Here is a 12,691-nt window from a genome sequence, read left to right as displayed (position 1 = left end):
TCAAAGAAATTTTGTGAAATTTCCCCTATTTAAAAGTAATAACAACCCTAAAATATTCTCTCTATTAAAATATAATATAAAATAAACAAGATCCAGAAGACTACTTTGAGAAAGAGAGAAAGAGAGGAAGCCAGAGATTTAAGGTGGCTCTTGATCTTTATATAGGACTATATATTTATATTGAATTAATTTATCCTATCATATTACAATTAGAGGTATTTCAGAGAACATAACCCCATATATAGGTAAGATGTGTCGGACAATGGAAGGTGATAGATACATGACATGTGTCAAATAAGACAATGATATGTAAGGCAAGTTTATATATAATACATTTATTGAATTAACAATTTCTTTGTAATTTTACTAACTAAAAATGCTCATGAAGATTGAAAAACACCTATCTTCCAAGTGAATGTTGATTAAATTGATCATTGGTAAAGCAGGCTGGCCTGGTACAACTACTTCTGCTTCAATTATTATGGAGCCGAAATAAATATGTTCGGACCAATTAATTCTTGGTGATTAAAAATAGTTTAGTTTTTGCATTTATTTATTTATGCTTGGTGTGGGTGGAGTTGGGGGAAGGTGGGAGTACAAAAGAGTCTCTAAAAACCAGCTGCCTAACCCACCATTCATCACTATTTGTCCCCAACTAATTGCTAACTTTACAGATTCCAATTGCCTTCTTCATATTATATGATCAGGAAGCTAGTGGAATAACCACGCCATGTATATATGGTACCATCATAAACATATATCATATATAGAGAAACCTTTGGTGGGTTGACAACAATATATTATCTCAAAGCGTAGTGATCCCATGAATTATTTAGCGACAATTATGGAAAACTATCGACCGTTTAAATAGGAATAAAATTATATCAATTTTATAAATATGATTTAAAGTTGACACATCGAACGGTGTACATGATGACATCTACATTATTTAAATTTTTTAAAAGACGTGTAAACATGTAATAGCATTTTTTGTACGGAATGGGATCCTCTCCATTTCAAATGAAATAGAGAGTATCCATTTAATGTAAAATGAGGAGTAATATTGTCTTAAGATTAAAGTTGAAGGACAAAATTTACAATATTACCCATTATTTTACACTAAATAGATACTCTTCATTTCAAATGAAACGAAGAGAATCATATTCTATCATGTATACAGTTAAATATATTAACTTTAAATTTTAGCAATCAAAAAAATATGAAAAAGGGTTTCTACATGTAAAATGGAGAGGATCCTTTGACCCTTTACATGCCATCAAATGGGTTATTTGTTACCTTTTTTCATTCATTTCTTATTCCCCTCCTATTGATTACACTACTCCCATTGATTGGTTGTTTCACTATCATATATATATATATATATATATATATAACGAAAAGGGGTGGGATTTAAAAAATGGAGAAAAAGAGGAAGTGGGGAAAGGGTGTACGTGGGAGTGTAAAACCCTAGAAAATGGAGATGAGCAAGCTAAGCATGCCGGGTGTGACAAAGACCAGTCACTGTATATTCCTTCGAGAAAGAGACTCCGGGCCCCAAAAGCACAATGGGAGAGAAGGGTGCGCACGAGCATTAGCAAGTGTAGTGTATGTAACGTAAAAGACCACCCACTTTTTCTCTCTCTCTCTCTGCTTTACAACCCCACTCATCTTCTCAATCCCCTTTGCCTCACTTGTAACTCCTTCTATCTTCTTGTACTCATCTTTCTTTTTCCTTTTTCTCTTTTGTAATTCTCTCTCCTTTGCCAGAGAGAATCCAAGATGGTAATATAAAGAGTCCAAAAGAAAGGGGCTGAGCAAGAATATTGCTTTTACATGCAGTCAGGGAATTGGAAGTTCATCTTTTTTTTACCATCATGCAACTTGTGTCCTCACTTTTCTCTTAAATTACACCCTATGACCAAATTTCAAATTTATGCAAAAAAGAGTTCCAAGAATAATCTGGTCATGAATTACTGTCATTATTTTGTCTGGCAAATTGTATTATATACAACCAATGACAACGCATCAATGGATGCTTTAATGATTACTGAAATTACAAACTAAACCTGAAAATAGAAGCCCAATAAACCAAAAAAATGATGTTCTATTGATTGCCAAGAAGAAACTAGAGAGGTTAAATCTGATTTACACTGGCCAACAAGAGAAGGCTAATGAGGTGAAACTCAACCCAACCCAATTATAATTACAAAGGAGAGTTGTCCAAGCTATTGAGAGTAAGATCAAAATCATAGTATCCAATTATTTTCTTCTTTATGAGGAATCTGGGATTAGATGTTCATGAGCAGTCTCCTAAACTTAAAAATGCTTGTCAAACACCAATTGTGATGTGATATAAATATGAATCTTGTGGAAGATCTACATACGGCCATAAGCATATTGCAACCATATTTTGCCATTATCACCGGAGAGATCATATTTTTGAGTTTTTACTGTTCAATCTAAAAATATTTAAAATAACTTTAAAAATGCATAAAATGGTTAATTTACACTTCTCATCCAATTGTGAGAGGATTTTTTATATAGTTTACCTGTCCGAGAAGTATTGATTTACCTGAATATGTAGATGGCAAGTTGATGCAGATTACTGATTATGTAGCCGTCAGTTTGTTTTATTTTCTAAACCGACTTTATGTTGTTATTTTATTAGGGTTTAAGGTTTTAAGAGTCTTTATTTCGTTATTTTATTAAGTTTAGGGTTTTGGGGGTATTTATGTCATATTTTATTAGGTTTAGTGTTTTTGGCTATAAATATATGTTTATAGCCTCCAGAAAAAGACAATTGTTGATTATTATTGATTTTGATTAATGAGAATTACTCATAGGTGAGTTTTCTTCATATTTTTTTTCCTTAAAATCATAGATAGACTCTATATTTTGAGAAGAATTCTTAGATCATTGATAGACTCAAGATCTGAAATTAGTTATCTGCTACTTTGTTGTTATTCTTCACTGCAGCCTACTAAGTCACACTGCATTAGTTGGTATCAAAGCTTAGTTACTTTCCATGAATGTGGAGGAGCAACCGCTTTGCAGACATGAACGAGGTGTACGTGCGCACGGAGACAACAGGTAAGGAGCAACCGGCGATTTGTTTGAGGCACATGCATGAGTGGTGGGCTGAACAATTGTCGTCGCCAACCAAGACCGCGATTCACGAAGGCGGAAGGCAAATCTATCGCTAAACATTGGCAACACACGGAGGATCGATTCAGGGCTATGAGGGATCAAATTGAAGACCTCATTACCCAATTATCCAACTTGTGTGGTCAACATGGGAACGGATCTAGAAACCTGATTCCAAAGTTTCAACGCACGGACGTCAGCACCTTGCGTAAGCTCATGCCATTCGGCGGGTAAGTAGATTCAAACTCAAAATTTCGAAATTTGACGGGGATCTAGAACCCGACAAATTTTTGGATTGGGTGTTGGCTGTTGAAGAGGTTTTTGAATTCAATGGGGTGCCCGATGAACAACGAGTCTCTTTGGTGGTACATACATTCTGGGGAAGAGTTGGTGCGTGGTGGCAACAACTGAAAAAAACTACTTTATTGTTGTTTTTCGTTGCAGCCTACTAAGTTACACTGCATCAGTTGGTATCAAAGCTCAATTACTTTCCATGAATGGGGAGAAGTAACCGCTTTGCAGACATGAATGAGGTGTACGTGCGCACGGAGACAGCACGTAAGGAGCAACCGGCGATTTGTTTGAGGCACATGAGTGGTGGGCCGAACAATTGTCGTCGCCAACCAAGACCACAATTCACGAAGGCGGAAGGCAAATCTATCGTTGAACATTTGCAACACACGGAGGATTGATTCAGGGCTATGATGGATCAAATTGAAGACCTCATTACCCAATTATCCAACTTGTGTGGTCAACATGGGAATGGATCTACAAACCCGTTTGTGGAGTTTTAACGCACAGACGTCAGCACCTTACGCAAGCTCATGCTATTCGGCGGGTAAGTAGATTCGAACTCAAAATTTCAAAATTTGATGGGGATCTAGAACCCGACAAATTCCTGGATTGGGTGTTGGCTGTTGAAGAGGTTTTTGAATTCAACGGGGTGCCAGATGAACAACGAGTCTCTCTGGTGGTACATACATTCTGGGGAAGAGTTGGTGCGTGGTGGCAACAACTAAAAAAAACTAGGAAGCGGGAAGGAAAATTGAAGATCAATAGCTGGGAGAAACTATTGAAATATATGCGGGTTGCTTTCTTGCTCTATAGTTATACCATTCGTCAAAAGTCACAAAATTGGAGACAAGGGTCTATGGCTGTGACAAAGAAAATAGAAAATTCCTACAAAAAAGAGGTATTTAGGGAAACATGGAGTGAGGCGAAGAGTCCATAACAGGCCAATTGGACCCCTACTTGCCAACCACAAATCCATAAACCGAATCCATATTCTGTGGAGGGGGAAAAAGAATCTGTGGATGAAGAGTTTTAGGAATTCGTATTCATTGATGAAGAGTTTAGACATGAAGATATTGTAGATCCTTCGCAAGGATTTGTGGATTGAGATTCCCCACCAATCTATAATGACGATGTTAATGAGGAAGAACCGATTGAAGGATTTTGGCATCCGACCAAGAGGACGAGTACGAAGATGATGGATTTTCTCCCATGCTTGGCGGCCTCTACCCCGACGAAGATGACCAAGAGGAAGAGTACAAAGAAGATGGTTTTTCTCCCATGTTTGGCGGCCTCTACACAGATGATCAATTAGAAGAGGAAGAGCCCTCGAGTAACATCGACAATTATGAAGAGGTTGATGAAGACTTTTTAGGTGAAGTGCCTAATTAAAATGATGAAGGGGTTGATTATGTTGATTTCCATGGTGTTGAAAGTATTTTAAATTCTCCTAACAACAATTGTGATGAGTTCTATGCGGATGAGGAGAATTATATGTTCATAAGGGAAACAACGGTTGCCCTGTCCTTGAGTATCTTCATGGCACGTGAAAGGGAGAAAGAACAAAAGAAGAACAGCAAATTTGAAGTATTGCCAAGTGATGTGTGGGGCTTTCATGACAACCATCAAGGTATTTCGATGATGAGAGGCGTCATGTTTATTTTGGGGTGTTGTCTTATTTTGATCTTGAGGAAGAGCGAGTGGAGTGAGTTGATAGGGCATTCGAAGGACCGTGAAAAGAACCGGCCAAATTCGAAGACGAATTCTCTCCAACAAGGGGAGAATGATGCAAATTACGTAGCCGTCAGTTTGTTTTATTTTTTAAACCAACTTTATATTGTTATTTTATTAGGGTTAGGGTTTTAAGAGTCCTTATTTCGTTATTTTATTAGGTTTTGGGTTTTGAAGGTATTTATGTCATATTTTATTAGGTTTAAGATTTTTTGCTATAAATACATGCTTATAGCCTCCAGAGAAAGACAGTTGTTGATTATTATTGATTTTGATTAATGAGAATTACTTATAGGTGAGTTTTCTTCATATTTTTTTTCCTTAAAATCATAGATAGACTCTATATTTTTAGAAGAATTTTTAGATCATTGATAGATTCAAGATTTAAAATTAGTTATCTGCTGCTTTATTGTTGTTATTCGCTGCAGCCTACTAAGTCATGTTGCATCACAAGTGGTTCTCACAAATAACCATTTTACAATTTATTGTATGTCCAAATTGCAAGTAATATAGATAAACAATTACACTAATTAAATCTCGATCTAGCTAACTCCTAAAAGTCTTTTTTTTTTTTTTTTTTTTTTTTTGTTACTGCAGTTCCACTACATTGTCTCTTAAAGCTTATATAATCACCAATATATATATATATATATATATATTACCAAAGGCGCGCACCACACTATGTCAATGGTAGCACCACAAGCACAACCTTTGCTCCATGACCTATATATATATATATATATTCCATGGCCAGAGTACGGGCTACATTGGTATAGCTATTATTATTACCACTAGCTATTTTGATGAATTACCTCTTACACTGTCTGCAAATGGGGTTTTTGCTTTAGGCTTTACCCAAACACAAATTCTTTTTTCATAATTCTGATTGATCGATAGATTGAAAACTTTTTCTCCATATTTTGTAAATAATTAGTACAACAACACCCACATGCCCATAAAACATTCAAACTTTACAACGGTTACAGAGAAAATCCTTTGTCACTATCCAAAGTCAGTCAGTGAGTCAGTCAAAAGGCATTTTGGTGAATAATCCGACAAAATCAGATCCTTTTTTCCAACATCTGTCCCTGTTTCCCTTTCAACCGTTCGTGTTCAGACATCATTCTAAAGAAGGTCAAGGTGCACTTTCGTAATTATCCCCATTCCCATGCCCTTTTCCTTCACACCTTTATAACCCTCCCTTCTATTTAACCACTCATGTCTCCCACTCTCTCAAACTAGCCCTATCTTCAATAGTCCAACACCCCCCTCTCCTTCTTTCTTCTCTTCCAATCCACGTCTCTCAATTACAATTCCTCATTCTCCAAACATATTTATATATATTTATTTATATGATGCTAATTATGAGACTTAGGTACGTTATGGGATGTTTTACCTTAAATCCTTTCCTTAAATATTCTCTCTAGCTGCTTGCATTAATTATGTGTATCACTCTATATATACATGTCAGCTGATTCTGCTCTTTGTTTTTTCCTTACAGGTAAATTTCTTTCTTTTCTTTTGTGTAAATTAAAGATAAATTCAGTTAGAAATGGCCAAGAAAAGAGCAACAAAACTGCCCATGTTGATGTTCTTGTTCTTGTTCTTGGATCTCCCCATGTTGCTGCATGGCGAGGAATTAGAGCTTCTCTTATCCTTCAAAGCTTCCATCAACGACCCCTTAGGCTTTCTTTCCAGCTGGACCTCCTCTGCCGGCGCCACTTTTTGCAGTTGGCACGGCATAGCCTGTAACAACTCTTCCCGCGTTAACTCCATCGATCTCGCCGGAAAAAACTTCTCCGGCGGAATTTCTGACGCCGTTTTCGAATTAAAGTATGTCGAAAATATCGATCTCTCCACCAATCAGCTCTTGGGAGAAATCCCTCGTGATTTCCTTTCCTGCCCTTCGCTTCGATATCTCAATCTTAGCAACAATAATTTAACTGGCCCGTTGCCAAGCATTTCCAAACTTTCCCGCCTTGAAAAATTAGATCTCTCCAACAACATGTTTTCGGGCGAAATTCCAGACAATATCGGGTTGCTTCGGGGATTAAAATTTCTTGATCTGGGTGGAAATGTTTTGGTGGGAAAAATTCCAAATTCCATATCAAATATCACACGTTTGCAAGTCCTGACTTTGGCTTCAAACAAACTGGTCGGCGGAATTCCACGTGGCGTAGGCCGTATGAAGAGCTTGGAATGGCTTTACCTTGGCTACAACAATCTTTCCGGTGAAATTCCGGGAGAGATTGGAGAGTTGGTTTCTCTTAATCATCTTGATCTTGTCTACAACAATCTCACCGGAAAAATTCCATCATCTGTCGGGAATCTCAGCAATCTTGAGCATCTCTTTCTCTACCAGAACAAGCTCACGGGTGCTATTCCAAGATCACTTTTCGAGCTTAAAAGGCTGGTTTCGCTTGATCTTAGCGATAATTCTCTTTCGGGAGAGATCCCGGAGTTGATAATTCAACTGCAAAACTTGGAGATTCTCCATCTTTTCTCCAACAACTTTTCCGGGAAGATTCCGGGTGCTTTAACCTCTTTGCGTCGGCTTCAAGTCCTCCAGCTTTGGTCAAACAAATTTTCCGGCAGCATCCCCGAAGAGCTTGGAAGATGGAACAATCTCACTGTACTTGACCTTTCCACCAATGCTCTGACCGGAAAAATTCCCAAAAGCTTATGCAACTCCGGTCGGCTTTTTAAGCTCATCCTCTTCTCTAATTCTCTCCAAGGTGAAATTCCCAAGAGTTTGAGTTCTTGCAAAAGCTTACAGCGAGTACGTATCCAAAACAACCGTCTCTCCGGTGAATTATCGTCGGAATTCACGAAACTGCCGCTCATATACTTCTTGGATATCTCAGGCAACGATCTTTCCGGCAGGATCGACGGGCGGAGGTGGGACATGCCCGCTCTGGAAATGCTGAATTTAGCGAAAAACAATTTTTCCGGGGACTTGCCGGGCTCTTTCGGCACTGACAAGCTTCTGAACTTGGACTTGTCGGAAAATCAGCTTTCCGGTAAGATTCCCCGGAGCTTTGGAAGATTATCGGAGCTGGTGGAATTAGAGCTAAGCCAAAACGAACTCTCTGGTAATATTCCAGAAGAATTGTCATCATGCAAGAAGCTTGTTCGTTTGGACCTCAGCAACAATCAGCTCAGCGGCGAAATTCCGATCAGTCTCGCCGAACTGCCGGCTCTCGGCCTTCTCGATTTGTCGGCAAACCAATTATCCGGAGAAATTCCACCAAATTTAGGAGTGGAATCCCTTGTACAAGTGAATATTTCTCACAATCACTTCCACGGAAGCTTACCGTCCACCGGAGCATTTCTTGCTATAAACGCCAGCGCGGTTGCCGGCAACGATCTTTGCGGCGGCGATACTGCAAGCGGATTACCGCCATGCAAAAGCGTAAAAAATCCCATGTGGTGGTATGTTCTCACTTGCTTTCTGGTTGTTTTAGCCATGTTTGCTTTCGCAGCAATTGCTATGGTTTTCCTTCGGCGGCGAAAGGATTTGGAGCTGAAAAGAGTGGAAAACGAAGATGGGATCTGGGAAATACAATTCTTTGATTCAAACGTTTCAAGATCCATTACAATTGACGATATTTTATTGTCGACCAGAGAAGAAAATGTCATCACGAGAGGGAGGAAATTAGGCATGCAGTTGGTCGTGAAGGAAATCATAAATGATGTCAATTTAAACTCCCCGAGCTTTTGGTCTGTTATTGCCAAATTGGGAAAGGTTCAGCATCCGAACATTGTTCGGTTGGTCGGAATATGCGTATCGGAAAAGGCAGCTGGGTTTTTGGTTTACGAGCATGTGGAAGGGAAAGTTTTGAGTCAAATTCTGAAGAATTTGAGTTGGGAGAGGCGAAGCAAAATCGCGATTGGGATTGCGAAAGCGCTACAGTTTTTGCATGGCTACTGTTCGCCGAGTATTCTGGTGGGTGAGTTGTCGCCGGACAAAGTTGTGGTTGACGGGACAGATGAGCCTCGCCTGAGTTTGGGCCTTCCTGGGTTGACTTGTACGGACACCAAATGCTTCATTTCTTCGGCCTACGTTGCCCCAGGTACATATATATCATCACTAATTTACTCTTCTTAATTAGGAGAACAATAACATTTAATTAGTAGATTTTTTTCATATGTAGAATTATTTATTAAATTAAATATAAAAAATAAAACACTGATTTTTAGTGCCAAATCACCGCAATTATATGACAATTATGTAACAATTTGCTAAACAGTATTTAGTTGTTATTAAATACTTAGAATCTTTATTGTGTTATTCTCAAATGTAATGTAACTTTTAAAATCACTTATAGATTAAAATTTAATAATAATTATCTCAATTCAATAGTAATTTTAAAAATTAGATCAGGTTTAAAAGAATTTTAATCCTCTTTCTAGCATTACTCGATTCAAATAACATGATAAGGTGTGCTTGGGAAACTATTCTTATTTTTCATTTAAAAAAGAAATATAGTAATAAGAATTGATTTATGTTATATAAAGGTAAAAAGAATTTTATATTTTTTAGAAGAATATGGTAAGAAAAACTATTTAGTAATAAATAAATAAATAAAAAGTCGAAAAAAATAGAAGAAAGAAAAAAAAAAAAAAAAAAATAGAGTGGGTGGCACGTGCATTAAGTTAGAACTAATGTAGTGGACGTGGCATGCTGCGATTGGCACATATAAAACGAAATGAGTGTACAAATCCATGCACGTATACCCACATAGTATGATAGTAAAGCTTACATAATTATTTTGAACGCAGAAAGCAGAGAAAGCAAAGACATGACAGAGGACAGCGATATGTATGGATTCGGTGTCGTCTTGATTGAATTACTGACTGGAAAAAGCCCCGCCGACATGGAATTTGGCGTGCACGAGAACATTGTGGAGTGGTCCCGGCACTGCTATTCCGAGTGCCACCTGGATGCGTGGATTGATACGACGATTAGAGGACATGCAGGGAATGATAATAAGCATCGGAAGGAGATGGTCCAGACCATGAACCTGGCCCTACACTGCACCGCAGCGGACCCCACCGCTAGGCCGTCCGCCAGCCACGTTTTCAAAACCCTAGACTCTTATATGAGCCCTACTTCTTGTGTTTCCATCCTTCATTTTTCTTAAACTAGCTAGTTAGATTTTTTCCTCCGTGATTTCTGTTCTTTTTTTTTTCTTTTTTTTTTGAATTTTTGTATAAGGTGTTAAAATGATTGTTACTCAAATGCTTTTGTTAATGGTATGTTTCACATACTAGTGAGTGTAGAAATGTAGATATACTAAATGCCATTATATGAATTACAGCTTTTTCTCTACTGTCTCTCTCTCTTATAGACATATTTGTATAGACTAAATAATAATTATTAGTGTAGGATAATTCTAATGAGTTCAGTCGAATGATAAATTACTTGGTTTTGAAATCTTAAAAAACATTAGGTCTAAAGTTCGACCTTTCTTGATTTGTGTAAACAATTTAATTATTGCAGTCTCACTTGCACGCAAATGTAGTATCTGCAAGAACTCAAAATGTGATAAGTATAGAATATGGAATAATAAACAAGAGAAGAGAAAGAGACAAAAGATATCAAGGTAGTTCGGCATATATCCTACATTCACACACTAAAACTCTATAGATTACATCTTGTTTTTATCAAATGATTTGATAGTACATAAGAGGCATCGATATATAAAAGCCAAAGCGAGAGAGACTCTCATACATAAGCAATGTGGAACAAGTTCATATATTCTCTAATATTCTCTCTCAAACCCAAGGTGGAGACTTGTGAAATCTTGAGTTTATTTCTTGATCGGCAACGGAGGCCGAGATGGTTTCCAAAAACGCGATAGAGTCAATTGCAGCCAAGGGAGGTGACTGGAGTTGATGGTGTCGGATTTTGAAACATCGGCAGCTCTTGAACATGAACTTTAGCTACTATGGCTGGAATTTTGAACATCGGCAACTTTTGGTCGGAATGGGCCAACTGTGGGCCTTTCAAAGAAGTCAACTATAGGCTAAAAAGGGCGTAGGTTTTAAACAATACCACAAATGTCGGGTATGAATTTTAACCAATACCACAAGGGCCAAAATATGAGTTTATGTCAAACGTAACCACAATAGTCCACCAAACAATGGGCCAACAATGGGCCAAAAATTGGTCTAGGTCAACAAAGGACCAACAAAAAACCAAATGAATGAGGCTAACAAAGGGCCAAAAGGATACAAGCAATTGTGGCTTCTTTTGATGTTTTTTGTTTTGTTTTTTTTTTTTTTTTTTTTTTTTATGAAAACTTCATTTTAGATTCCTGAATTATTGCGCGTTTTGAAAAGACCACCAAAATTAAAAAAAAAAAACTCTTAATTTGCACCCTTGAACTTTCAATTTCAATCAATTTACCCCATTTCGTCATATTTTAAACGTTAAAAGTGTGATATAATGATGTTTATACCCCTGACTTTTTTATAAAATGCCAAATTTACCCATAATTCCAAATTAAAAAAATTAAGTTATAAAAATTAAAAATTAAAATAAAATAAAAAACCATGGTGACCCACATGGGTCTCGGCCAGAGACCCACGGCTGGGTTTTGCCGCGACCCAGCTATGGGTCAGCAAGCCGTGACCAAGCGTGGGGTCAAGATACCCACGTGGGTCTGGCCGTGACCCACATGGGTCTGTAACATGATAGTTACTAGAAAACAAGAAAATGGAAGAAAATTTGTATTTTTGAGAATTGAAATGAAAGAGAACAACTAAATTGTATGAATAATACTATGTTTCTTGTTTATTGACTATTGAAGGCCTAATTCGAGATGGCTAATCTCCATAATCAGATTCTGGCAATTCTCTTTGTAGTCTCTAATTTGCACTTAATCAGCCTTATATATAGCTTATTACACTAACGCCAATTAGTTACAGAATTGGTTTAATCAATTACAACATAATATGAATTAATCTGTTATTCTTCTAGAAGCTTTCTTTACACGTGCTTGATTAAAAAACCCTAGTTGAATACAGCTGTAACACACCATACTCGCAACGTCATGCTACAGCTGTCCCTTCTTTTTAATTGAATAGTCTGCTTTATCCCACGTGAAAAATCTATAATACAACTCCAAACGATACATATTCAAATGTCTAGGTGATTCACAAATATTAATCGGACTAAGATCTGACCTAACAATTAACAATCAACCAAATACAGATATATAATGAAAAACAAAAGCACGGATATTTGGTTACAAAAAGGAAACCATTTAGAGAACTCTCTAAATGTAAAACCTCTCCGAGGCAGCAAAACCTAGGAAATCAATCTACCATAAAAAGAATAAGGAATACAAGAAGAATTACAAAACCTTTGCAATTTACTCTTCCTTGTACACGACAAGCGACCCACTTGACTTCTACCACAGTAGCCCTTTCCAGAACATCTGGCACAATTATTCTATAAGATTTCCTTTCACCGGAACTCCGATTGGCTTCATGTATTTAATCTTTACTCACATAAACT

At 37.4% G+C, this 12,691-nt stretch overlaps 1 protein-coding gene across 1 annotated transcript; it reads left to right on the top strand.

The window, feature by feature from the left end:
- Positions 1-6,423: 6,423 nt before the first annotated feature.
- LOC132189412 (leucine-rich repeat receptor-like serine/threonine-protein kinase SKM1) lies at positions 6,424-10,326 on the top strand. Its single transcript, XM_059604154.1, has 3 exons — positions 6,424-6,541; positions 6,668-9,239; positions 9,949-10,326. Exons 2-3 carry the CDS (start codon positions 6,719-6,721, stop codon positions 10,308-10,310), a joined length of 2,883 nt encoding a protein of 960 aa, XP_059460137.1. The 5' UTR covers positions 6,424-6,541; positions 6,668-6,718; the 3' UTR covers positions 10,311-10,326.
- Positions 10,327-12,691: the final 2,365 nt, after the last annotated feature.

Source organism: Corylus avellana, chromosome ca8 (genome assembly GCF_901000735.1).
Source record: "Corylus avellana chromosome ca8, CavTom2PMs-1.0".
Taxonomy (NCBI): Eukaryota; Viridiplantae; Streptophyta; class Magnoliopsida; order Fagales; family Betulaceae; genus Corylus; species Corylus avellana.
This window is presented reverse-complemented; position numbering and strand designations above follow the sequence as displayed.